The sequence below is a fragment of the Thalassophryne amazonica genome, chromosome 20 (assembly GCF_902500255.1).
Source record: "Thalassophryne amazonica chromosome 20, fThaAma1.1, whole genome shotgun sequence".
Lineage (NCBI taxonomy): Eukaryota > Metazoa > Chordata > Actinopteri > Batrachoidiformes > Batrachoididae > Thalassophryne > Thalassophryne amazonica.
Genome location: NC_047122.1, coordinates 11,144,109 through 11,169,434, shown reverse-complemented (window position 1 = coordinate 11,169,434; position 25,326 = coordinate 11,144,109). Strand labels below are relative to the sequence as shown.

Genomic DNA, 25,326 nt, shown 5'->3' with positions numbered 1-25,326 from the left:
AATGAAGCAACGCGAGTGAAGCGATTTTGAGCGATTGGCGTGTTTGTGGCGCGATATTGCATTGCATCATGTCGCGTTGCCCTCCTCCCCAAGTTGAAAATCTGAACTTTTTCGTCTCGTCGCGCCGCGATGATCAATCAGGGACTGAATATGTAGTGACGTGGAGATGTCTGGAGTTTGACTGGAGATGTGAACATGTCCTGTATCTGGTAGCCAGCCTGTGAGCAGGACTTATGTCTCTTTTGTCCTTTATTTCACAATTATGACAGAGTTTTTGGAGCGAGCAGCAGCGGGAGCGGAGTTTCTTTTTATTCTACGTGCACGCACGAGCGAATCGTCCATGGAGATTATTTTACTTATTAACTACACAGATGTATAATAAAACAAATGGTGACTGGTTTCTAAACACAATTATGACAGAGTTTTTTGGGGGGGAAGAGCAAGCCGCAGCCCCGCAGCAAGCAGTGGAGTTTCTTTTTTTAAAAAAATTGTTTACATGTGCGCGCGTGAACGGGACAGGAGATCCTCAAACTGGGTCCCGCAGAGGTGAAAGAACCGCTGAAAGCGGCCGTCATCCAGACGCAGCTCCTGCAGCAAATAATGATACTACCTGTATTGGGAGCTTTCCACAACAACTCGCTCCGTGTGATCAAAGTCCATCATGTTAACTTGACTGACAATCGTAGCCGGCGAGCGGAATGGAAGCTCCTCCTATTTGATCATCACGCGACCCCCCGCGAATTTGTAGCGTCTGATCGCGCCCGGTGTGAACACGGCATAAGAGTGAGAGGGCTATTGCGTGTCAGGGAAGGGGAACTCACCCCCAATACGCTGTCTTAATGTAGACATTGTCTACTGTAAAATGTTCATCACATTCTGATTACGTCCACTGGTTGATGTCAGAACATCCCTGTCTCTTTTTTTCTGTACCCTTCCCTCAAATGGAAAATTCAATAAAAATAATTGGAAAAAAAAAATCTTATTTGCCTCACTGTGTCTTTGGGTAGTTTTGTCCATTCCTCTTTGCAGCACCTCTCAAGCTCCATTCAAGTTGGATGAGGAGCATTGGTGCACAGCCATTTTCAGATCTCTCCACAGATGTTCAATGAGGTTCAGGTCTGGGCTCTAGCTAGACCACTCAAGGACATTCACAGAGTTGTCTTGAAGCCGCTCCTTTGATAGCTTAGCTGTGTGCTTAGGGTCACTGTCCTGCTGAAAGATGAACTGTCACCCCAGTCTGAGGTCAAGACTGCTCTGGAGCAGGTTTTCATCCAGGATGTCTGAATTAGTCTTTCCCTCAATCCTGACTAGTCTCCCAGTTCCTGCCACTGAAAAAACATCCCCACAGCATAATGCTGCCACCACCATGCTTCACTGTAGGGATGGTGTCTGGTTTCCTCCAAACATGATGCCTGGCATTCACACCAAAGAGTTCAATCTTTGTCTCATCAGACCAGAAAATTTTGTTTCTCATGGTCAGAGTCCTTCAGGTGCCTTTTGTCAAACTCCAGGTGGGCTGCCATGTGCCTTTTACTAAGGAGTGGCTTCCGTCTGGCCAGTCTACCATAGAGGCCTGTTTGGTGGATTGCTGGAGCTCTGACAGAATGACCATCAGGTTCTTGGTCACCTCCCTGACTAAGACCCTTCTCCCCCGATTGCACAATTTAGATGGGCGGCCAGCTCTAGGAAGAGTCTTGGTGGATCCAAACTTCTTCCAATTACTGATGATGGAGGTCACTGTGGTCATTGGGACCTTCACAGCCCCAGAAATGTTTCTGTACCATTCCCCCGATCTGTGCCTCAAGACATTCCTGTCTCGGAGGTCTACAGACTTCATGCTTGATTTGTGCTCTGACATGTACTGTCAACTGTGGGACCTTATATTTCCAAATCATGTCCAATCAACTGAATTTACCCCAGGTGGACTCCAATTAAGCTGCAGAAACATCTTAAGGATGATCAGTGGACACAGGATGAACCTGAGCTCAATTTTAAGCTTCATGGCAAAAGCTGTGAATGCTTGTGATTTCTTAGTTTTTTTTTATTTTTAATAAATTTGCAAAAATGTAAAGAAAAAAATGCTTTTCAAATTGTCATTATTGGGTATGCACTGTACGTTTCATTTATTTCAAAGTGGGCTGCATCTTAGTTTATTCTTATTTATTTTCCAAAAAATGTTAACATGTTAAAATGTTTGGGGAGGTGATAGTCTGCTGGTTAAAGCATTGGGCTTGAGACCAGAGGATCCTTGGTTCAAATCCTGGCCTTACTGGAAAATCACTAAGGGTGCTTGGGAAAGGTCCTTAATTCCCTAGTTGCTCCCAGTGTGTAGTGGATGCCTTGCATGGCAGCAGCCTCACATCGGGGTGAATGTGAGGCATTGATGTGTAAAGCGCTTTGAGCGTCTGATGCAGATGGAAAAGCGCTATATAAATGCAGTCCATTTACCATTTAAATTTGTTTCTTTTGAGTAGTTTCGTAATTTCATAAATGCAACATATATAACCCAATAATATATAAAATGCAAATTAAAAAAAGTGTTGCACCATTCCCAGTTTCTCCACCCATAACCACAGAAGCCTGTAAATCATTCAGAGTTGTGTCTTGGTGGTTTCCTTCACTAGTCTCCTTCCAGCATGGCCACTCAGTTTTTCAGAACTGCGTACTTGACCCAGTTACCACACTGTTTGAAAGTGCTTATCAATGAACCCCAACACATATTCAGTGACTTGGAAATGTTCATGTCTTCATCCCCTGAATTATCTGAAGAAAACTGGCTATAAAAGTGATGATTTAATTCTTATATTGAGAATAAATTGCCCCCGTCCCAACTTTTTTGGAATGTGCTGCCAGCCTTAAATGCAGGAATGGATGTAGAGTTGTATGTAAAAGTTTGGGCACCCCTCATGATCTCCATGATTTTCCTTTCTAAATCATTGGTTGTTTGGATCAGCAATTTCAGTTAAATATATCATATAGCAGACAAACAGTGATATTTGAGAAGTGAAATGAAGTTTATAGGATTTACAGAAAGTGTGCAATAATTCTTTAAACAAAATTAGGCAGGTGCATAAATTTGGGCCCCCCAACAGAAAAAATATATCGATATTTAGTAGATCCTCCCTTTGCAGAAATAAGACTCTAAATGCTTCCGATAGGTTCCAGTGAGAGTCTGGATGGAGGTATTTTGGACCATTCTTCTTTACAAAACATCTCCAGTTCAGTCAGGTTTGTTGGTTTCCGAGCATGGACAGCCCACTTAAAATCACACCACAGATTTTCAATAATATTCAGGTCTGGGGACTGAGATGGCCATTCCAGAACGCTGTATTTGTTCCTCTGCATGAATGCCTTTGTAGATTTTGAGCAGTGTTTAGGGTTGTTGTCTTGTTGAAAGATCCAGCCCCGGCGCAACTTCAACTTTGTCACTGATTCATTAACATTGTTCTCAAGAATCTGCTGATATTGACTGGAATCCATGTGACCCTCAACTTTAACAAGATTCCCAGTAACTGCACTGGCCACACAGCCCCACAGCATGATGGAACCACCTCCAAATTGTACTGTAGGTAGCAAGTGTTTTTCTAGGAATGCTGTGTTCTTTTTCAGCCATGCATACCGCCCCTTGTTATCTCCAAATAACTCTATTTTAGTTTCATCAGTCCACAGCACCTTATTCCAAAATGAAGCTGGCTTGTCCAAATGTGCTTTTGCATACTTCAAGCGACTCTGTTTGTGGTGTGTATACAGAAAAGGCTTCCTCTACATTACAGCATCTCCTTGTGCAAAGTGTGCTGTATAGTTGAACGATGCACAGAGACACTATCTGCAGCAAGATCATGTTGTAGGTCTTTGGAGCAGGTCTGTGGGTTGACTATGACTGTTCTCACCATCCTTCGCTTTAGCTTATCTGAAATTTTTCTTGGCCTGCCACTTCGGGCCTTAACTAGTACTGTACCTATGGTCTTCCATTTCCTAACTATGTTCCTCACCGTGGAAACTGACAGCTGAAATCTCTGAGGTAGCTTTTTGTATCCTTACCCTAAACCATGATGTTGAACAATCTTTTTTTCAGGTCATTTGAGAGTTATTTAGAGGCTCTTATGTTGACACTCATTTGAAGAGATGCAAAGTGGGGAACCATTTGCAAATTGCCTCCTTAAATATTCTTTCTCATGATTGGATTCAACTGTGTAAGGAGGTCAAGGGTCAATGAGCTTACCAAACCAATTTTGTGTTCCAAAAATTAGTGCTAAATGTATTCAAATAAATAAAATGTCAAGTGTGTCTGCATTGAAGTCTCACAGGACATGCTGGACTCTGAAAAATGATGCCCACCTCTTCCACCATTCAGAAGATTCAGACGGCTTTTGGTGGCTTTTCAGTCGTGTGAATAGCCGAGAAACTGTGGAAGAGGTGGGCATGTCACGCGGAGGTGCTTTTGCTCCGTCACCAGCTTCATGCCGAAGCCATCAGCATGAATTTCGCTGCAACTTTTTTCATGGCCAAATCTTCTGTCACAGTGGAATGTGCCGAAAAATTGCTGATGTCCACCTCTTCCACAATTTCTCGGATAGTCACACGATGGTCCCACATCACCACAGCATTCACTTTGGAAATGATCTGGTCATTTCAGCGTGTTGATGGCCGACCGGAGCGTGGCTCGCTCTCCACCATTGTGCGGATGTCTTTAAACTGGTTCTACCGCTCCTTAATCTGTGTGATGCCCACAGGAACGTCACCGAAAGCCGTCTGAATAATCTGAATGGTTTCCACCTGGCTGTCGCCCAGTTTCTGGCAAGATTTTATGCAGTCGCGCTGCTCCAGTCGTTCCGCCATTTTCCTTGCAAAGAAAATCCGATGAGAGACTACACCCATCCTCACAGAAAGGCTGCTTCCCAGCAAATGACGCAATCGACAGGTGTGAAAAAATTCACGCATGCGCACGAAGGCTCATGCAAGCACACGTGATTCAAATCCATCAGGTTTTTGCAAAAAATAAAAAGGTCGGATACTTTTCTAACAGACCTCGTATTATTACGTCGCGTCGGCCCTCAGCAGCTCCATGGCAACGAGGCTGATCGTGCTCCTACAAAGCCTCCCTGCTGCAAACAAATACGCTGCCATCAAGCATCACCTTCTCAAAACTTTTGAACTGTCAGACACCAAAACAGCCAGCAGGGTCTTCTCTCTGCATGGGATGGAGGACTTCAAGCCCTTCAGAGTCCATGGACAGAATGCTGCAGCTCCTGAGAGGACACCAGCTGAACTTTTTGTGCAGCAACCCTCTCCTCAGGTGAGCGCAGTGCTGGCCAACACCACAATCATGGACTGCAGTGCACTGGCGGAGGAGGCCAACAAATTCTTCCTGGACAGCCAGCACCGTGGCATGACAGCAACTCCACTCACCCCATCTCATGCAGTGGCAGAAGCCCCATACCACACACCAGCACCACCCGCAGAGGAAGCAGCTGCAATTCTCCTCCACAGCAGCGCTCACAAACCGGCTTCTGTACTGTATGAAAACGTTCAGCTGGTTGAACGAAGTCGAACAAAATGGTAATGTTACAAAAACTAAGCAAACAATAAGAAACCGTCAAGAATGACAGCAAAACAAAATATGGATGAACTGAGGTTTTTCGTGGCATTTGTTCAAATTTTTCGACAGTTTAAAAATCCTGACGAAGCGCCAGCTGCAGGAACAAAGCTGAGCAAAGGTTAAACTATGCCAAAGAAAGTCAATGAAAGTCCAGATTTCTTGCTTTGTTGGGCGTCATTGTCCTTCATTAGTGCTGTGTGACCGGGCCATTAGGCACTGTCCCAGACCTCAAATACACAGTCATTAAACAAACGTGGATCAGTACATGTTGGCTTTTTGGTTCGTAGATTTTCAGAAAAAATGTAAGTTAAACAATTCCATTTATTCTTCCAAACCTTCTGGACTGAGAGGTGCAGGCTGGTGTCCACTCTAGTGGCATTTACAGATCTATGCTCAAACACACAGCAGGTAAGCACCCCCCCCCCCCCCCCACACACACACACACACACACACCGAAAGGAGAACAGACACAGCGACTTGCTGACTGCAGCAAGGAGAATCAAACAAAAGGGGGACAATGTTATTTTAAAAATCTATTTCTGTTCTATTTTGAATGCGTGGGACGTCCAGCACATTTGAGAACGTGTGTCACTCCCGGGATGCACATTCTTAAACACACACCATGGGATGCGGTACATTTTATATGTTGCATCCAGCCTTGTTGATTATGCCCAGGACGGTGTCAGCGTGAACCCCATGATTGGAATATTTTTTTAAGTAATTATACTGTTTCTACTTTAACGATCAGACACAGTATCATGTGGTGCTGATGTGATATTTTCTCAGGGAAAAGATTGTTTTTAGGAAGACTTCATGTTGTGTAAGCAGCATCAGTGCATAACACTTGGGGTTTAATTGGCATTTTGGGAAGAGGGCGCACACCAAGAGTAAGGGGGCACAGCACCCGTTTCCTGGTTTTGAAAAAAACCCTGATACAACCCCAATTCCAATGAAGTTGGGATGTTGTGTGAAATGTAAATAAAAACAGAATACAATGATTTGCAAATCCTCTTCAACCTATATTCAATTGAATACACCGCAAAGACAAGATACTTAATGTTCAAACTGATAAACTTTATTGTTTTTGTGCAAATATTTGCTCATTCTGAAATGGATGCTTGCAACACGTTTCAAAAAAGCTGGGACAGGGGCAAGAAAAGACTGGGAAAGTTGAGGAATGCTCAAAGAACACCTGTTTGGAACATTCCAGAGGTGAACAGGTTAATTGGAAACAGGTGAGTACCATGACTGGGTATAAAAGGAGCATCCCCAAAAGGCTCAGCTGTTCACAAGCAAAGATGGGGCGAGGATCACCATGTTACCAACAACTGCGTGAAAACATAGTCCAACAGTGTAAGAAGAATGTTTCTCAACGTTCAATTGCAAGGAATTTAGGGATTCCATCATCTACAGTCCATAATATAATCAGAAGATTCAGAGAATCAGGAGAACTTTCTAAATGTAAGCGAGAAGGCCAAAACCAACAATCAATGCACATGAACTTCGATCCCTCAGGTGGCACTGCATTAAAAGCGACATCACTGTGTAAACATTGTAAAGGATCTTACCGCGTGGGCTCAGGAACACTTCAGAAAACCACTGTCAGTTAACACAGTTCATCGCTACAACTACAAGTGCAAGTTTTAAACTCATGTAAAGTGAAAGCCATACATCAACAACATCCAGAAACGCTGCCATCTCCTCTGGGCCTGAGCTCATTTGAAATACAGACACAAAGTGGAAAAGTGTGATGTGTTCTGATGAGTCCACATTTCAAATCATTTTTGGAAATCATGGACATTGTGTCCTCTGGACAAAAGAGGAAAAAGACCATCCAGACTGTTTCCATCACAAAGTTCAAAAGCCAGCATCTGTGATGGTATGGGGGTGTGTTAGTGCCCATGGCATGGGCAACTTACACATCTGTGATGGCACCATCAATGCTGAAAGGTACATCCAGGTTTTGGAGCAACACATGCTGCCATCCAAGCAACGACTTTTTCAGGGATGTCCCTGCTTATTTCAAATCAAATCAATTTCATTTATATAGCGCCAAATCACAACAAACAGTTGCCCCAAGGCGCTTCATATTGCAAGGCAAAGCCATACAATAATTACAGAAAAACCCCAAATGTCAAAACGACCCCCTGTGAGCAAGCACTTGGCGACAGTGGGAAGGAAAAACTCCATTATTTCAGCAAGACAATTTCAAGAAACATTCTGCATGTGTTACAACAACATGGCTTTGTAGTAAAAGAGTGCAGGTACTAGACTGGCCTGCCTGCAGTCCAGACCTGTCGCCTATTGAAAATGGGTGGCACATTATGAAGCACAAAATATGACAATGGAGATCCTGGACTGTTGAACAACTGAAGTCGTACATCAAACAAGAATGGGAAAGAATTCCACCTACAAAGCTTCAACAATTAGTGTCCTCAGTTCCCAAACACTTATTGAGTGTTGTTAGAAGGAAAGGTGATGTAACATAGTGGTAAACATACCACTGTCCCAGCTTTTTTGAAATGTGCTGCAGGCATCCATTTCAAAATGAGCAAATATTTGCACAAAAATAAAGTTTATCAGTTTGAACATTAAATGTCTTTGTGGTGTATTCAATTGAATATAGGTTGAAGCGGATTTGCAAATCATTGTATTCTGTTTTTATTTACATTTTACACAACGTCCCAACTTCATTGGAATTGGGGTTGTACATAAATGCTGATATTTACATAAAAATAACAATGAGTCCTAACATTTCATTATCAAATCCTTATGGCAATGTAAATATAATATAAATAGCATCAGTGCTTTGTTAGTATGATGAGGGCAGAAACATGACAGAGAAAGAGACACACTACCGTATCAGAAGTATTCTCAATCGCGTGTGATTAAATTCAGCAATCCCCAGCAGGTGCCACCAGCACAGACAATAAACTGTAATGAGAGGCTTCCAAAGGGGATGGAGCAGGAAAAGCTTGGAAACCATTCCCTTAACCACAATCCTTTACCTGAGCTTTACCCTAACCAAGTACAAACAGCTTTTAGACTCCACAAAGTTACTTTGTCCCACCGAGTGTGGGTGGGATTTGTGTCACCACAATGTGCCCAGTTACATTTTCACACACTGACCTTGGAGGAGGACGTATCGCACTCCTGACAGATCCAGCCATATCCGGTTTGCTTGGGGGATTTCTTCAACGGGGGGTCTAAACACCCGAAGTGATAGCAGAGCTGACATTCGTCACACCTGGAAAACAGGGAGAAAGGTCACATTTGATCCCACATGAGTAACCTGCTTCCTTCAACACAGTCTCAGTGATGGATGGTGATTATGCTGCTGTTTGTCAGTCAGGACACTTCATTAAAGTGTCTCTAATTACTCCACTACCTCAAGCTTACAGCATATTGGCCATGCAACAGTCCCTAGCAAAGCCCAGATAAATCCAGGCCTTATTAGTGTCAGAGGACTTATCACACTAAGCAGCTCTTGCCATCAGGTATAACTCGAGGGAGACAAAAGGACAAAAACGTGAGGATGTACACAAAGAATTGTATTTTAAAATGACTTATGTTCGTAAGTCAACATCAGAATTAAACTAGCTAATTACCAAAAATTGAGTACATTACTTTCCGAGTGCTGAAGTGTGTGGAATCTGTTGAATGTATGTTCTTAAATGGTCCTCTTTCAGACTTAGGACCATTAGGACCTCTTGCACTGCCTCCACTGGTGGTTGGCTCTCACTGCGGTACTGTATCACTTCCTGTTCTGGAGCGCAGCGGTGTTTTGCTGTATCTGTTAGCTGTTTAATCTGCGTAGTTAGATTGATCTAGTTAACTAGATAACGATTTGTTTCACAGTGTAATCTTCACGTGCCTTAACTAAAGCACTCCCTCTGCTGAATCACCTCTAAATTATTTACACATTATTCACTTTGTGTGTTTTTAGGAATCTGCTAGCTTAGAGCAGCTACTAGCTCTTAGCCGGTTTAGCATGGCGGCTTCTCCTGTCTCTCCCGCACTTTTCTGCTCTGGGTGTGAAATGTTTAGTTATTCCTCTGCCTCCTTTAGCAGTAATGGTACTTGTAATAAGTGTAGCTAATTCGTAGCTTTGGAGGCCAGGCTGGGAGAATTGGAGACTCGGCTCCGCACCTTGGAAAATCCTACAGCTAGCCAGGCCCCTGTAGTCGGTGCGGACCAAGGTAGCTTAGCCACCATTAGTTCCCCTCCGGCAGATCCCGAGCAGCCAGGAAAGCAGGCCGACTGGGTGACTGTGAGGAGGAAGAGTAGCCCTAAACAGAAGCCCCGTGTACACCGCCAACCTAACGGTTTTTCCCCACTCGGCGACACACTCGCTGAGGAACAAACTCTGGTTATTGGCGACTCTGTTTTGAGAAATGTGAAGTTAGCGACACCAGCAACCATAGTCAAATGTCTTCCGGGGGCCAGAGCAGGCGACATTGAAGGAAATTTGAAACTGATGGCTAAGGCTAAGCGTAAATTTGGTAAGATTGTAATTCACGTCGGCAGTAATGACACCCGGTTACGCCAATCGGAGGTCACTAAAATTAATATTGAATCGGTGTGTAACTTTGCAAAAACAATGTCGGACTCTGTAGTTTTCTCTGTGCCCCTCCCCAATCGGACCGGGAGTGACATGTTTAGCCGTATCTTCTCCCTGAATTGCTGGCTGTCTGAGTGGTGTCCAAAAAATGAGGTGGGCTTCATAGATAATTGGCAAAGCTTCTGGGGAAAACCTGGTCTTGTTAGGAGAGACGGCATCCATCCCACTTTGGATGGAGCAGCTCTCATTTCTAGAAATCTGGCCAATTTTATTAAACCCTCCAAACCGTGACTATCCAGGGTTGGGACCAGGAAGCAGAGTTGTAGTCTTACACACCTCTCTGCAGCTTCTCTCCCACTGCCATCCCCTCATTACCCCATCCCCATAGAGACGGTGCCTGCTCCCAGACCACCAATAACCAGCAAAAATCTATTTAAGCATAAAAATTCAAAAAGAAAAAAATAATATAGCACCTTCAACTGCACCACAGACTAAAACAGTTAAATGTGGTCTATTAAACATTAGATCTCTCTCTTCTAAGTCCCTGTTAGTAAATGATATAATAATTGAACAACATATTGATTTATTCTGCCTTACAGAAACCTGGTTACAGCAGGATGAATATGTTAGTTTAAATGAGTCAACACCCACGAGTCACACTAACTGCCAGAACGCTCGTAGCACGGGCCGAGGCGGAGGATTAGCAGCAATCTTCCACTCCAGCTTATTAATTAATCAAAAACCCAGACAGAGCTTTAATTCATTTGAAAGCGTGTCTCTTAGTCTTGTCCATCCAAATTGGAAGTCCCAAAAAGTTTTATTTGTTGTTATCTATCGTCCACCTGGTCGTTACTGTGAGTTTCTCTGTGAATTTTCAGACCTTTTGTCTGACTTAGTGCTTAGCTCAGATAATTATAGTGGGCAATTTTAACATCCACATAGATGCTGAGAATGACAGCCTCAACACTGCATTTAATCTATTGTTAGACTCGATTAGCCTTGCTCAAAATGTAAATGAGTCCACCCACCACTTTAATCATACCTTAGATCTTGTTCTGACTTATGGTATGGAAATTGAAGACTTAACAGTATTCCCTGAAAACCCCCTTCTGTCTGATCATTTCTTAATAACATTTACATTTACTCTGTAAGTCTGTAAGTTTCATTACACTAGAAGTCTTTCAGAAAGCGCTGTAACTAGGTTTAAGGATATGATTCCTTCTTTATGTTCTCCAATGCCATATACCAACACAGGGCAGAGTAGCTTCCTAAACTCTGTGAGTGAGATAGATTATCACGTCAATAGTTTTATATCCTCATTGAGGACAACTTTGGATGCTGTAGCTCCTCTGAAAAAGAGAGCTTTAAATCAGAAGTGCCTGACTCTGTTTTATAACTCACAAACTTGCAGCTTAAAGCAGATAACCCGTAAGTTGGAGAGGAAATGGCGTCTCACTAATTTAGAAGATCTTTACTTAGCCTGGCAAAAGAGTCTGTTGCTCTATAAAAAGCCCTCCGTAAAGCTAGGACATCTTACTACTCATCACTAATTGAAGAAAATAAGAACAACCCCAGGTTTCTTTTCAGCACTGTAGCCAGGCTGACAAAGAGTCAGAGCTCTATTGAGCCGAGTATTCCTTTAACTTTAACTAGTAATGACTTCATGACTTTCTTTGCTAATAAAATTTTAACTATTAGAGAAAAAATTACTCATAACCATCCCAAAGACATATCGTTCTCTTTGGCTGCTTTCAGTGATGCCGGTATTTGGTTAGACTCTTTCTCTCCGATTGTTCTGTCTGAGTTATTTTCATTAGTTACTTCCTCCAAACCATCAACATGTCTATTAAACCCCATTCCTACCAGGCTGCTCAAGGAAGCCCTACCATTATTTAATGCTTCGATCTTAAATATGATCAAAATGTCTTTATTAGTTGGCTATGTACCACAGGCTTTTAAGGTGGCAGTAATTAAACCATTACTTAAAAAGCCATCACTTGACCCAGCTATCTTAGCTAATTATAGGCCAATCTCCAACCTTCCTTTTCTCTCAAAAATTCTTGAAAGGGTAGTTGTAAAACAGCTAACTGATCATCTGCAGAGGAATGGTCTATTTCAAGAGTTTCAGTCAGGGTTTAGAATACATCATAGTACAGAAACAGCATTAGTGAAGGTTACAAATGATCTTCTTATGGCCTCAGACAGTGGACTCATCTCTGTGCTTGTTCTGTTAGACCTCAGTGCTGCTTTTGATACTGTTGACCATAAAATTTTATTACAGAGATTAGAGCATGCCATAGGTATTAAAGGCACTGCGCTGCAGTGGTTTGAATCATATTTATCTAATAGATTACAATTTGTTCATGTAAATGGGGAATCTTCTTCACAGACTAAGGTTAAGTATGGAGTTCCACAAGGTTCTCTGCTAGGACCAATTTTATTCACTTTATACATGCTTCCCTTAGGCAGTATTATTAGACAGCATTGCTTAAATTTTCATTGTTACGCAGATGATACTCAGCTTTATCTATCCATGAAGCCAGAGGACACATTCCAATTAGCTAAACTGCAGGAATGTCTTACAGACATAAAGACATGGATGACCTCTAATTTCCTGCTTTTAAACTCAGATAAAACTGAAGTTATTGTACTTGCCCCCACAATTCTTAGAAACATATAGGACACAGGATATGTCCTTCAATGCGCATATTAAGCAAATATGTAGGACTGCTTTTTTGCATTTGTGCAATATCTCTAAAATTAGAAAGGTCTTGTCTCAGAGTGATGCTGAAAAACTAATTCATGCATTTATTTCTTCTAGACTGGACTACTGTAATTCATTATTATCAGGTTGTCCTAAAAGTTCCCTGAAAAGCCTTCAGTTAATTCAAAATGCTGCAACTAGAGTATTGATGGGGACTAGAAGGAGAGAGCATATTTCACCCATATTGGCCTCTCTTCATTGGCTTCCTGTTAATTCCAGAATAGAATTTAAAATTCTTCTTCTTACTTATAAGGTTTTGAATAATCAGGTCCCATCTTATCTTAGGGACCTCATAGTACCATATCACCCCAATAGAGCGCTTCGCTCTCAGACTGCAGGCTTACTTGTAGTTCCTAGGGTTTGTAAGAGTAGAATGGGAGGCAGAGCCTTCAGCTTTCAGGCTACTCTCCTCTGGAACCAGCTCCCAATTCGGATCAGGGAGACAGACACTCTCTCTACTTTTATGATTAGGCTTAAAACTTTCCTTTTTGCTAAAGCTTATAGTTAGGGCTGGATCAGGTGACCCTGAACCATCCCTTAGTTATGCTGCTATAGACTTAGATTGCTGGGGGGTTCCCATGATGCACTGAGTGTTTCTTTCTCTTTTTGCTCTGTATGCACCACTCTGCATTTAATCATTAGTGATTGATCTCTGCTCTCTTCCACAGCATGTCTTTTTCCTGGCTCTCTCCCTCAGCCCCATCCAGTCTCAGCAGAAGACTGCCCCTCCCTGAGCCTGGATCTGCTGGAGGTTTCTTCCTGTTAAAAGGGAGTTTTTCCTTCCCACTGTCGCCAAGTGCTTGTTCACAGGGGGTAGTTTTGACCGTTGGGGTTTTCCGTAATTATTGTATGGCTTTGCCTTACAATATAAAGCGCCTTGGGGCAACTGTTTGTTGTGATTTGGCGCTATATAAATAAAATTGATTTGATTTGATTTGACTTACCATAGGCTATAAGTCATACTTTTTAAGCTAGTTTTGAAGCTTATGTTTCAAAGCATATCTATATGAAAAAATATTGCATTATCATCTGTGGCCACAAGATGGCACCATCTTGACACGTGATATGCTGCTCCTATATACTCAGTGAGGTACTGTGATTCACACTCGGGTGTCGATGCTGATGGTGATGCACTATTAACATGGATGTCAACTACTGTAAAACAAGAAGAAACAGCTCTGAATGTTGAAAGCATTCATTGTCTTGGAGAACAAGTGAGTTCCATAAATCATGCTCTCAAAATGAAACAGAGTGCACTGAGAGCACAATATCCCCCATTATATAACGGTTGAGTGGATCCTTGTCATTTGATTGGTGCTTTCTATGTCACATGACATGGATTAATTCATCCTATTTGTGTTGCATTGCATTCAAAGTGCGGATTGGTTCCATTTAGAGTGCAAATCTGGTTCCATACGTTTGGTACCATTGCACTCTCACACGCACATGCGATCACACACGCGCATGTATGTGTGCACATCCTCGTGCAGGCGCACTTCACGCACACACATGCTCGCGCACCAATACATGCTTGTGCACGCACAATGCATGCGCACCCACACGTGCATGCGCGCACACGCACACACAAAACCAATCCACTGTGCTGCCTGGAGGTTGTTAGCAGGAAGAAAGAACAAAAGCTGGACTCATTTCTGACGTGATTTTTTTTTCGCACTGAGGACGTATACAGTTTTATTTTTGTTGTTCACGCACGCACACCAGGAAGCGTGTGTGTGTGTGTGCGTGCGTGCGTGCGCGCGGGGGGGCACGACTCTCCTGAGACATAATTTGAGCTAACTGACACTGCTAATTCTTGTAAGATATATACACATACACACACATACACACACACACACAAAACAAATCCAGTGTGCTGTCTGTTAGCAGGAAGAGAGAAAGAAAACCTGGACTCATTTCTGACGTGACTTTTTTTTTCCCTGCACTGAGGAGGTACACAGCTCAACCGAGCCAGTTGCGTGTGTGCGTGCGTGCGCGCGCGGGACAGCGACATGATTATTTGATTGAGTTAACTGACGCTGCTACACACACACACAAAATCCACTCTGCTGTAAGCTGTCTGGATACATGAAGAGCTGCTACCATAAAACGCTGATGTGATTTTTGGCTGGACAGAGGAACTACACAAAGTCTTTTTTATGGAAGTCCGAAGTCAGTGCACAGCATCACTGGACTACACGTCACAGTGGAACACCAAAATGTATGTCCCTTTTCTGTTGTTTATAAATGAATAAAATATCAAATGACAATGATCTATTTTAGCCGTTATATAAAACAAATAATGAATGTTTTTACATTCTTTCAATGGTACGAATTGTACAAATGACAATGATCTATTTTAGCCATTATATAAAACAAATAATGAATGTTTTTACATTCTTTCAATGGTACGAATTGTACAAATGACAATGAATTGTACAAATGACAATGACATTGACAAATGACAATGATCTATTTTAGCCATTATATAAAACAAATAATGAATGTTTTTACATTATTTCAATGGTACGAATAGTTCCAGCTTTCACCTCATGAAATATTCGTACCATTGAACTCATAAACATTATTTGTATACTGGCAAATGCTGCTTTGGTACAAGTGCTTGCAACATTTCAAGTTATGTGATAGATTTCAGAATGCAGATACAAGCCTATGTAAGTGGCAGTGTCAAGGTTTGTGAATCAAGGGTCATAACCAAAATGTCTCAATCTTGTACAATATCGCAATATATGTATTACCAACCTGTAACAAGGAATTGTACCACGTTTCCTAAAATTCTGACTACAAATGTGAGAGGAGTTGATTTCAGAATGCAGGCCCCCACTCATAGAAATGATGGATGCTCTTGATTTGTTAATCAAGAGCCACAACTCAGGTAAACGGAACCCAACTTCAATAATATGACAGTATGCGTATCACCAACCTATAACAAAGATTTGTACCAAATTTCATGAAATTCCTCCTAAAGGTGTGAGAGGAGTTAATTTCAGAACACCAAGTCTTTTTGGGACGGATGGACAGACAGACAAACAAACAGACAGAAGGAAATGGCACAACATAATCCCCTTCGAGCCTTCGATCAACGGGGTATAAAAACCATGGTCTGGAATAAAAAGAGTGAATTAAACTTTCATACTGCTCAGCACCAGAGTTATTTGGACTGTGTGAGACAGCAACACTCTGGTCAGCTTGGCTAGGCTCAGGCTATTAGCTTTGACACGTTACAAAAGAGTATCTAATTTTATTGAGCAGAGCCACTGAACACCAAAAGAAGGCATTTACTCAGAGTTTTGCACCTAGTACAGTAACATTAATTAGTCCATGACCTTCTGCTTGCCAATGTGTTGACTGGACAATAAACAAATAATCCACCCAGGTTTCAAATATTCCATTACATTACATTGTTCACTGACCACAAGAAGCAGTTTACTCTTTAGTTCTTTGTGTATTGTGCAATAATCTTCGCCTCACTAAGGTGGTGTTTAAGTTATAAATAAGTAACGTGTCAGCTAAATGAACTTTTACGATCACTAGTAGGGATGGGTACTAGTGATCGAGGGTAAGATTTTATCGATATCGGTGACATTATCGATTCCGCTTACTGATCCGTTTCTTTATCAATTTCCTTATCAATACCTCTTGTGACTTTTCTGTGTACTAAAAGTCAGCTTTACAGGTTTTCTACATCACCATATGAACTTCGTCACTGGATCCTTGATCTTTGGACATAAATAAAAGTAGAGCCCCGACCGATATTATCGGCTGATATAAACCCTATTCAAAGTACTCACTATCGGCCGAAATTTTGCCGATAGAATGCCGATAATTTCTCATAAACAGAACAGTTACTGAAATGTTTGTCTGCAATGTAAAATGTCCTTGCACCGTTTGCCCATTAGATGGAGCTCTGACTCCATTCAAATGAGAGCTGCTTACACCCCTGCTTAAATGTGTTCATCACCGGCCCCCGTAGTTCGCCGTCACACTGCACTGATCGGCTGACAAAAGCATAAAGTAAGTTTATAAGGATCTACATCCTTATCCTGAACCTATATCAAAGTTGCAGCAACAAGAGGTACAAGATCAGATGCATTTCACAACTCTTTTTAAGGATATGTATTTGCTAATTTCACAAAGGTTTAATTCTTGATTGCATTTTTTGAACTTGAAAATTCAAATCAAATCAAATCAATTTTATTTATATAGCGCCAAAACACAAACAGTTGCCCCAAGGCACTTTATAGTGTAAGGCAAAGCCATACAATAATTACGGAAAAACCCCAACGGTCAAAACGACCGCCTGTGAGCAAGCACTTGGCGACAGTGGGAAGGAAAAACTCCCTTTTAACAGGAAGAAACCTCCAGCAGAACCAGGCTCAGGGAGGGGCAGTCTTCTGCTGGGACTGGTTGGGGCTGAGAGAGAGAACCAGGAAAAAGACATGCTGTGGAGGGGAGCAGAGATCAATCACTAATGATTAAATGCAGTGGTGCATACAGAACAAAAAGAGAAAGAAAATTCTTCTCTGTTATAAAGTTAATCAATATGAGGACAAAGCTTCAGCTTTTAGCTCATACCTTTTTTGTTAAGGGTCCAAAAAAGAACATTTGATTCATTTAAAAAAACAGTAATAATAATATCGGCTGATTTATCGGCTATCGGCAAATCAGCCAATTTATTGATTATCGGCATTTTTTACATCCAAATATCGTTATCGCATCGGCCTCAAAAAATCCATATTGGTCGGGCTCTAAATAAAAGTAAACAAAATCTGCACATGATGGATCCTAGCTCTCTGGACATAAATAGAAATGAATGAAATCTGTAGTTTTTGTCAAAAGCATTTCCTTTCAGACATTAATAACACAAATTTAACTCCATAGCCTCTGAGCTGAGCTCTTGCAGGCGGCTGTGCTGCACACTGATCAATGTAATTAATAAAGAAGGGAGGACGTCTCATTTTGAAAGAGAAAAAAAAACTGTTTTGGTCTGTTGTGGTTTGTTGCCTGTATTACAACAAATGGAAAGCGGTGTTATTTGATTGAAAACAGCGAGTCGCTTTATTAATTCTGACCAAAGAGTTTGTAGCTGTGCAGTTAGTCCCGCAAGACAAGAGAAACCGTTAGTGATTTTAATCAGCACAAAGGTGACTTATGATTGACATTTAAATGGCTTTGAGAGGAGTTAATGAAGGCAAGTGGGAGCAAGTTTTTTTTTAACCAACGCTTTAGCTGTTTGCTGTTCAGAGTCCAAGCTATGAATACACACAGCCATACTGTGACATGTGGACACACATGATGCAAATGGACATTTTAACATAATCGATGACGTCGACACGTCGCTCCAAAACAACATTACACTTCAAAAAGTACCAAAAAATGGGAATAACTGTTGTTCTGAAAAAAAATGTACAAAATACATGTCACAGGATGGGCGTGCACTCACTAATATTAACCCACAGCACGACACGGAGCAGACGTGCACTCACTAATATTAACCCACAGCACGACACGGAGCAGACGTGCACTCACTAATATTAACCCACAGCACGACACGGAGCAGACGTGCACTCACTAATATTAACCCACAGCACGACACGGAGCAGATGTGCACTCAGTAATATTAACCCGCAGCACGACATGGAGCAGACGTGCACTCACTAATATTAACTCACAGCACGTCACGAGATGGCCAGGCACTCACTAATATTAACTCACAGCACGTCACGGGACTGTCGTGCACTCACTAATATTAACTCACAGCACCTCACGGGACGGTCGTGCACTCACTAATATTAACTCACAGCACCTCACGGGACGGTCGTGCACTCACTAATATTAACTCACAGCACCTCAGGGGACTGTTGTGCACTCACTAATATTAACTCACAGCACCTCATGAGATGGTCGTGCACTCACTAATATTAACTCACAGCACCTCAGGGGACTGTCGTGCACTCACTAATATTAACTCACAGCACCTCAGGGGACTGTCGTGCACTCACTAATATTAACTCACAGCACCTCACGGGACAGTTGTGCACTCACTAATATTAACTCACAGCACCTCACGGGACAGACGTGCACTCACTAATATTAACCCACAGCACGTCACAGCGTGGATGTCCACTTAATGTTAGCCCACAGCACCTCACAGGACGGACATGCACTCATTAATGTTAACCCACAATACGTCACTGCGCTGACTGAATCGATCACTGTTGTGCACCAATGTCTAGAGGTCACACACAAACTGACCCATTGTGAGGTTGTAACACATTGTCCTGATTGCTGATGAGAATCTGTGACTGCTTTAGTTCTAATTTTTTAAAAACAGTGTCCACCTTAGACAGATTATATGAGCAAAAATATCACGATTACACCTACAGCATTCATGAAGTTTCTGATCAATCCTTCTCACTCAGTCAATAAGATGAAAAAGATTCTTTCGTCACCCAACAGGTGATCATTATTCTTCTGCACCTATTCTTTTTCAATTTACGCTGTTATTTTTTTTAGCATGAATATGATGAAATCATATTATACACACTTTCCAAGAAGCTGTCTGTGTGATGTATGGCTGTGTGTGTTTGGGTATCAGTTACACACAGCAGTGAAGCCAGCTTTGTTTTGGTTGTCTGTGCTGAGAGGCAGTTTGAAGGTGTTAGATTGGATGAGTCTTCATAAACATGCAATATGGCGAGTGGCCATGCTGCCACAGGCTTTGGCAGCAGACTGAAGAACAACATAGCCACTGGACAACCCACAACATCTGCAAAGTCTTTCTTCTGTCCATCTAATGATTCATTAATATCCATGAGACTCTCTGACAGTGTAAATCTCCATGGGTCCACTCAGATCCTCATACTAGAGCCCACCTGGGTCCAAAATTCATTCATCCTAATTAAGCCCTGTGGACAAATATATCAAAGACCTGAATGAACCTCAATGGACCTGAGCATGAGGGTGTTGTGTTTGTTGTTGGTTTTTTTTGGTACTGGTTACAGCAGTGGTGTCCAAAGTATTCCAGAAAGGGCCAAGAGGGTGCAGGTTTTCTTTGCAGCCACTGACTCCAGCAGGTGATTTCACTGATGAACTCATCCCACCTGCTCAAAGTGATGTTCATCAGTGAAAACAGTGAAAGAAACCTGCACCCTCTTGGCCCTTTCTGGATTACTTTGGACACCACTGAGTTACAGCATGATATTGCTGTTTAGGTCTCTTTGAGTTAACCTTTTGGATTGGGTCAAACTTCATTCTGGTCCATTTTGATTATCCTCATATTCCTTTGGAACACTCTTTGAAAACAGATTTCAAAGTGAGCTTTTTTTTTTTTCTTGGAACACACCTAAAATCATGTACTACAAAATGTGTTTTAAATAATATATTTTCCAGAGTATAAGACACATGTCCAAAAATGCCTCTTGAAGAGAAAATATACCACATTTATCACTTCATGCAACAAGAAGCAGAATAATCTCAGTGCATTTCACCTCCAGAACAAGGGACTGAGTGACTAAAAAAAAAACAAAAACAAACAACAACAAAAAAAATCCCAGCAGAAACATCCGGCTGTAAAAGTCTGGAAAACCAGAAAAACACTGGGAAATAAATGGTGACATTCTGAAATATGTTCTCATATTTATTTTCTGATATCAGCCTGATCCCGTCAGATCTCAGAGGCTAAGCAGTGTGGCATCTGGTTAGTACTTGGATGGCAGACCTCTTTGGAACAGCAGTGGCTGTGTGTGTTTCTCCAGGTAACACTGGAGTTGCATCAGGAAGGGCATCCGGTGTAAAACCTGTGCCAAATGCCAATGCGGATCTGGCTGTATCCGCTGTGGCGACCCCGAACAAAATGGGAGCAACCGAATGGACAACAACAACATTTATTTTCTGATCTCATTACAAATGTCTTCATTGCAGGTCAAAAACAAGTACATATGGCTCATCTTTCCCAAACCTTCACAGAGGACTGCAACAGTCAAGAAAAAGCTGTACCCTCACATATCAGGGAGCACACGTGCTGTAGCTATTACATTGTTACGATATGAACACAACTTCAATTTAAAACTGAAACTCTGCACTTCTAGCTTTCACTGTATGATTTGCTTTACATTATAACCTGTTTGGGCAGACAAAAAACAAACCCTTCTTGAATGTCCAACTGTTTATAATTCTAACTGTCTGCAGCTTCCATAAAAAACATGTAGTTGGACAGAACAACTACAGTGGGGTAAAAAAATATTTAGTCAGCTCCTGATTGTGCAACTTCTCCTACCTAGGAAGATGAGAGAGGTCTGTAATTTTCATCATCGGTAGACTTCAACTATGATAGAAAATGAGAAAAAAAATTCAAGGAAATCACACTGTAGGATTTTTAAAGAAATTATTTGTAAATTATGGTGGAAAATAAGTATTTGGTCAATAGCAAAAGTTAAACTCAGTACTTTGTAACATAATCTTTGTTGGCAATGACAGAGGTCAAATGTTTCCTGTAAGTCTTCACCAGGTTTGCACACATTGTAGCTGGTATTTTGGCCCATTCCTCCATGCAGATCTCCTCTAGAGCAGTGATGTTTTGGGGCTGTTGCTGGGCAACACGGACTTTCAACTCCCTCAACAAATTTTCTGTGGGGTTGAGGTCTGGAGACTGGCTTGGTCTCTCCAGGACCTTGAAATGCTTTTTATGAACATTTCCCTCTACTTGCACCCATCTTGTGTGTTTTTTTAAGAGCTGAGGTAACGTGAATTTCTCCTCTGTGAGATCAATAAAGTTTTGTCTTATCTTATCTTTATGGAGCCACTCCTTTGTTGCCTGAGCGGTGTGTTTGGGATCACTGTCATGCTGGAAGACCCAGCCACATTGCATCTTCACTCATCTTCAACTCAGCATTCTTCTTCCTCCAAACACAAGGAGTTGAGTTTTTACCAAAATGTTCTACTTTGGTTTCATCTGATGACATGATATTGTCCCAGTCCTCTTCTGGATCATCCATATGCTCCCTGGCAAACTTCAGACGGGCCTGGACATGTACTGGATTAAGCAGGGGGGCACGCCTGGCACTGCAGGATTTGAGTCCCTCTCTGCATAGTGTGTAGCCTTTGTTACTTTGGTCCCGACTCTCTGCAGGTCATTCATCAGGTCCCTCCATGTAGTTCTGGGATTTTTGTTCACCGTTCTCATGATCATTTTGACCCCACGGAATGACATCTTGCGTGGAGCCCCAGATTGAGGGAGATAATCAATGGTCTTGTATGTCTTCCATTTTCTTACAGCTGCTCCTATAGTTGATTTATTCAGACCAACCTGCTTGACTATTGTAGATTCACTCTTCCCAGACTGGTGCAGGTCTACAATTTTCTTCCTGGTGTCCTTCAACAGCTCTTTGGTCTTGGCCATGGTCGAGTTTGAATGTTTGAGGCTGTGGATAGGTGTCTTTTATACAGATAACGAGTTCCAACAGGCGCCATTAATACAGATAACAGGTGGAAGACAGAAGAGCTTCTTAAAAAGAAGTTACAGGTCTGTGAAAGCCAGAAATCTTGCTTGTTTGTTGGTGACCAAATACTTATTTTCCACCATAATTTACAAATAAATTATTTAAAAATCCTACAATGTGATTTTTTTTTTCTCATTTTGTCTCTCATAGTTGAAGTGCACCTATGATGAAAATGACAAGTAGGAGAACTTGCACAATCAGGGGCTGACTAAATACTTTTTGGCCCCACTGTAATTTATTTTAATCAAAACCTCAGTTTGAAAAAACAAAATTAAGAAATGACAAAGGCTGCAATTTCACAAACTCACACTGTTCCCCCATGTGTGACAGTCATGCTCCACAATTAGAAATGTCCCAAGATGTCTGCATAGACAAATACTGGAAATCCAAAGAAAATCCATATTTTGTCCTCCATCCACTGGCTTCTCATACGTATGAGGTCAGAGTTAGCGAATTAACAAATCCTTCACAGACAAGCTATATGGGATGTGCTAGTCCATGGAATTAAACCTTATGTTCCAGCCCATGATCTGCATTCTCAGGATACAGGATGACTTTTTCACAAAAGTCAAGAAGGAGTCAGCAGGTCACCAAGTTTTGTCGTATCATTCATCTGTTCTGTGGAACAGTTTACATCCTGAGATAAAATAGACTCATTCTATTCCAGATTATAGACACAGCTGGACTCAGTGCCACCACATCCTGATTCTGGGAATGTCGGTGAAATGGAGGACTTGAATGTGGTTGCATGGCCTGTGTATTGTTGATGGGTCTTTTCAAGTTCAATTTCAATTTATTTTCATTTATATGGCGGCAAATCACAACAGAGTTGCCTCAAGGTGCTTAACACAAGTGAAGTCTAACCTTACGAACCCCCAGAGCAACAGTGGTAAGGAAAAACTCCCTCTGAGGAAGAAACCTCAAGCAGATCAGACTCAAAGGGGTGACCCTCTGCTTGGGCCATGCTACAAACACAAATTACAGAACAATTCACAAATTGAATATACAGGAAATGCTGTTGGTGCACAGGACAGGAGGGTCTCCAGCACAAATACCACACACATCTCTGGATGGAGCTGCACCTTAAACAGAGAGAAAAAACAGAATCAGGCATCAGAAAGACAAGAAATACTGTATAATTTGTCAGCATTAAACAACAAGAAAAACAGGAAATATTAAGGTGATCGCCGACCACTATCCCTAAACTTCACTAAAAGACCCAGAATTTAGGTAAAGTTGAGGCTGTGGCACGCTCCATTTCCTAATAAAATGAATTAAAAGCATGAAAAGCATAGAACTATACTATGCTAGTATGCTAGTCATACGAAAGGTAAAATAAGTCTCTACAGAATCTGACTGTTTTATTGACGCAGGGAGATCATTCCACAGAACAGGGGCACGATAAGAGAAAGCTCTATGACCTGCAGACTTCTTATTCACCCTAGGGACATAAAGTAGTCCTGCACCCTGTGAACCCAAAGCCAGGGCCGGTACATAAGGTAGGGAGGTGCCAGTCCGTGAACAATTTTATAGACTAGTAGCAGAATTTCTGTGTAGGCTCTCAGTTGTCCAGGTGGTTTCCATAGTAGAGAAGCTTGAATCTTCGACTGGACTGGGTTGCTTGACGTGAGGACGTTTCGCTTCAAATCACAGAAGCTTCCTCAGCTAAAATTCTTGCTCTGGTAGAGTGCTAACTAGAGCACAATAGGTGCTAATTAGAGCTTTTGTTTAGTCACTAGCCTATAGCAGTCAGTCTCTCGGTAGGTGGGGTCTGGTTAGGTTAAAAAACTCCAGCTTTTATTGGCTTCTGGTTTATTCTTCTCTACAAGAGTCAAGACAGAAGTCAGACTACCAGAGCAAGAATTTTAGCTGAGGAAGCTTCTGTGATTTGAAGTGAAACGTCCTCACATCAAGCAACCCAGTCCAGTCGAAGATTCAAGCTTCTCTACTAGTAGCAGAACCATAAAATCTAATATCCCCGGGACAGGAAGCCAGTGAAGGGATGCCAAAATGGGTGTAATGTCGTTGAACTTTCTGCTTCATAAGTCTGGCTGCAGCATTTTGAACCAATTGGAGAGCCCGAATGCTGGACTGCGGTAAACCAGAAAATAGAACATTGCAGGAGTCCAATCTAGAAGAGATAAACATATGAACCAGGGTCTCAGCATCAGCCATAGACACGATGGGATGAATCTTCGCTATATTTCACAAGTGGAAAAAAGCAGTCTTCGTAATATTTCTAATGTGGAAGCCAAAGGATAACGTAGGATCAAAAATTACCTCAAGGTTCCTCACTTTTTCCGTGTGATGTATGACACACAAGCCTAGGCTAAGCGTTAACTGGTCAAATTGATGCCGATGTCTCACAGGACCAAGAACCATCATTTCAGTCTTATCAGAGTTTAAAAGCAGGAAGTTTCTAGACACCCAGCTTCTCATTGATGCAAGGCAATCTTCTAAGGATTTTATGTGGATGAGATGACCAGCATTTATCGGCATGTATAACTGAGTATCATCAGCATAGCAGTGAAAGGTAATCCCAAAGTGGTGCAATATGTGCCCAAGGGGTGCTATATAAAGGGAGAAAAGCAGGGGGCCTAAGATGGACCCCTGTGGAACCCCAAATTTAATGTCACTAAGGTTAGAGGTAGTGTTACTGTACAAAACAGTGAGAACAACTGGTCAAGTATGACATCAGCCATGCAAGAGCACTTCCAGTAATCCCAAAATATAATACCGTAGTGGTGTCCGAATCCATTGCAAGCAGAATATCATTCATCTCTTTAGTGAGAGCTGTCTCTGTGGAAAGGTATTTTCTAAAAGCAGACTGCAGTGGCTCAAAGAGATTATTCTCAGTAAGATAGTCCACAAGCTGCTGTGAAAC

At 41.9% G+C, this 25,326-nt stretch overlaps 1 protein-coding gene across 3 annotated transcripts in view; it reads right to left on the bottom strand.

Annotated features, from left to right (window-relative positions):
* The window catches only part of phf14 (PHD finger protein 14), a 340,053-nt gene that overhangs the window by 70,728 nt on the left and 243,999 nt on the right, over positions 1 to 25,326 (bottom strand). For all 3 annotated transcript variants that reach the window (XM_034160315.1, XM_034160316.1, XM_034160317.1), the window contains exon 17: positions 8,729 to 8,846. In XM_034160315.1, coding sequence (XP_034016206.1) covers positions 8,729 to 8,846 — 118 coding nt within the window. The remainder of the gene's footprint in view (positions 1 to 8,728; positions 8,847 to 25,326) is intronic.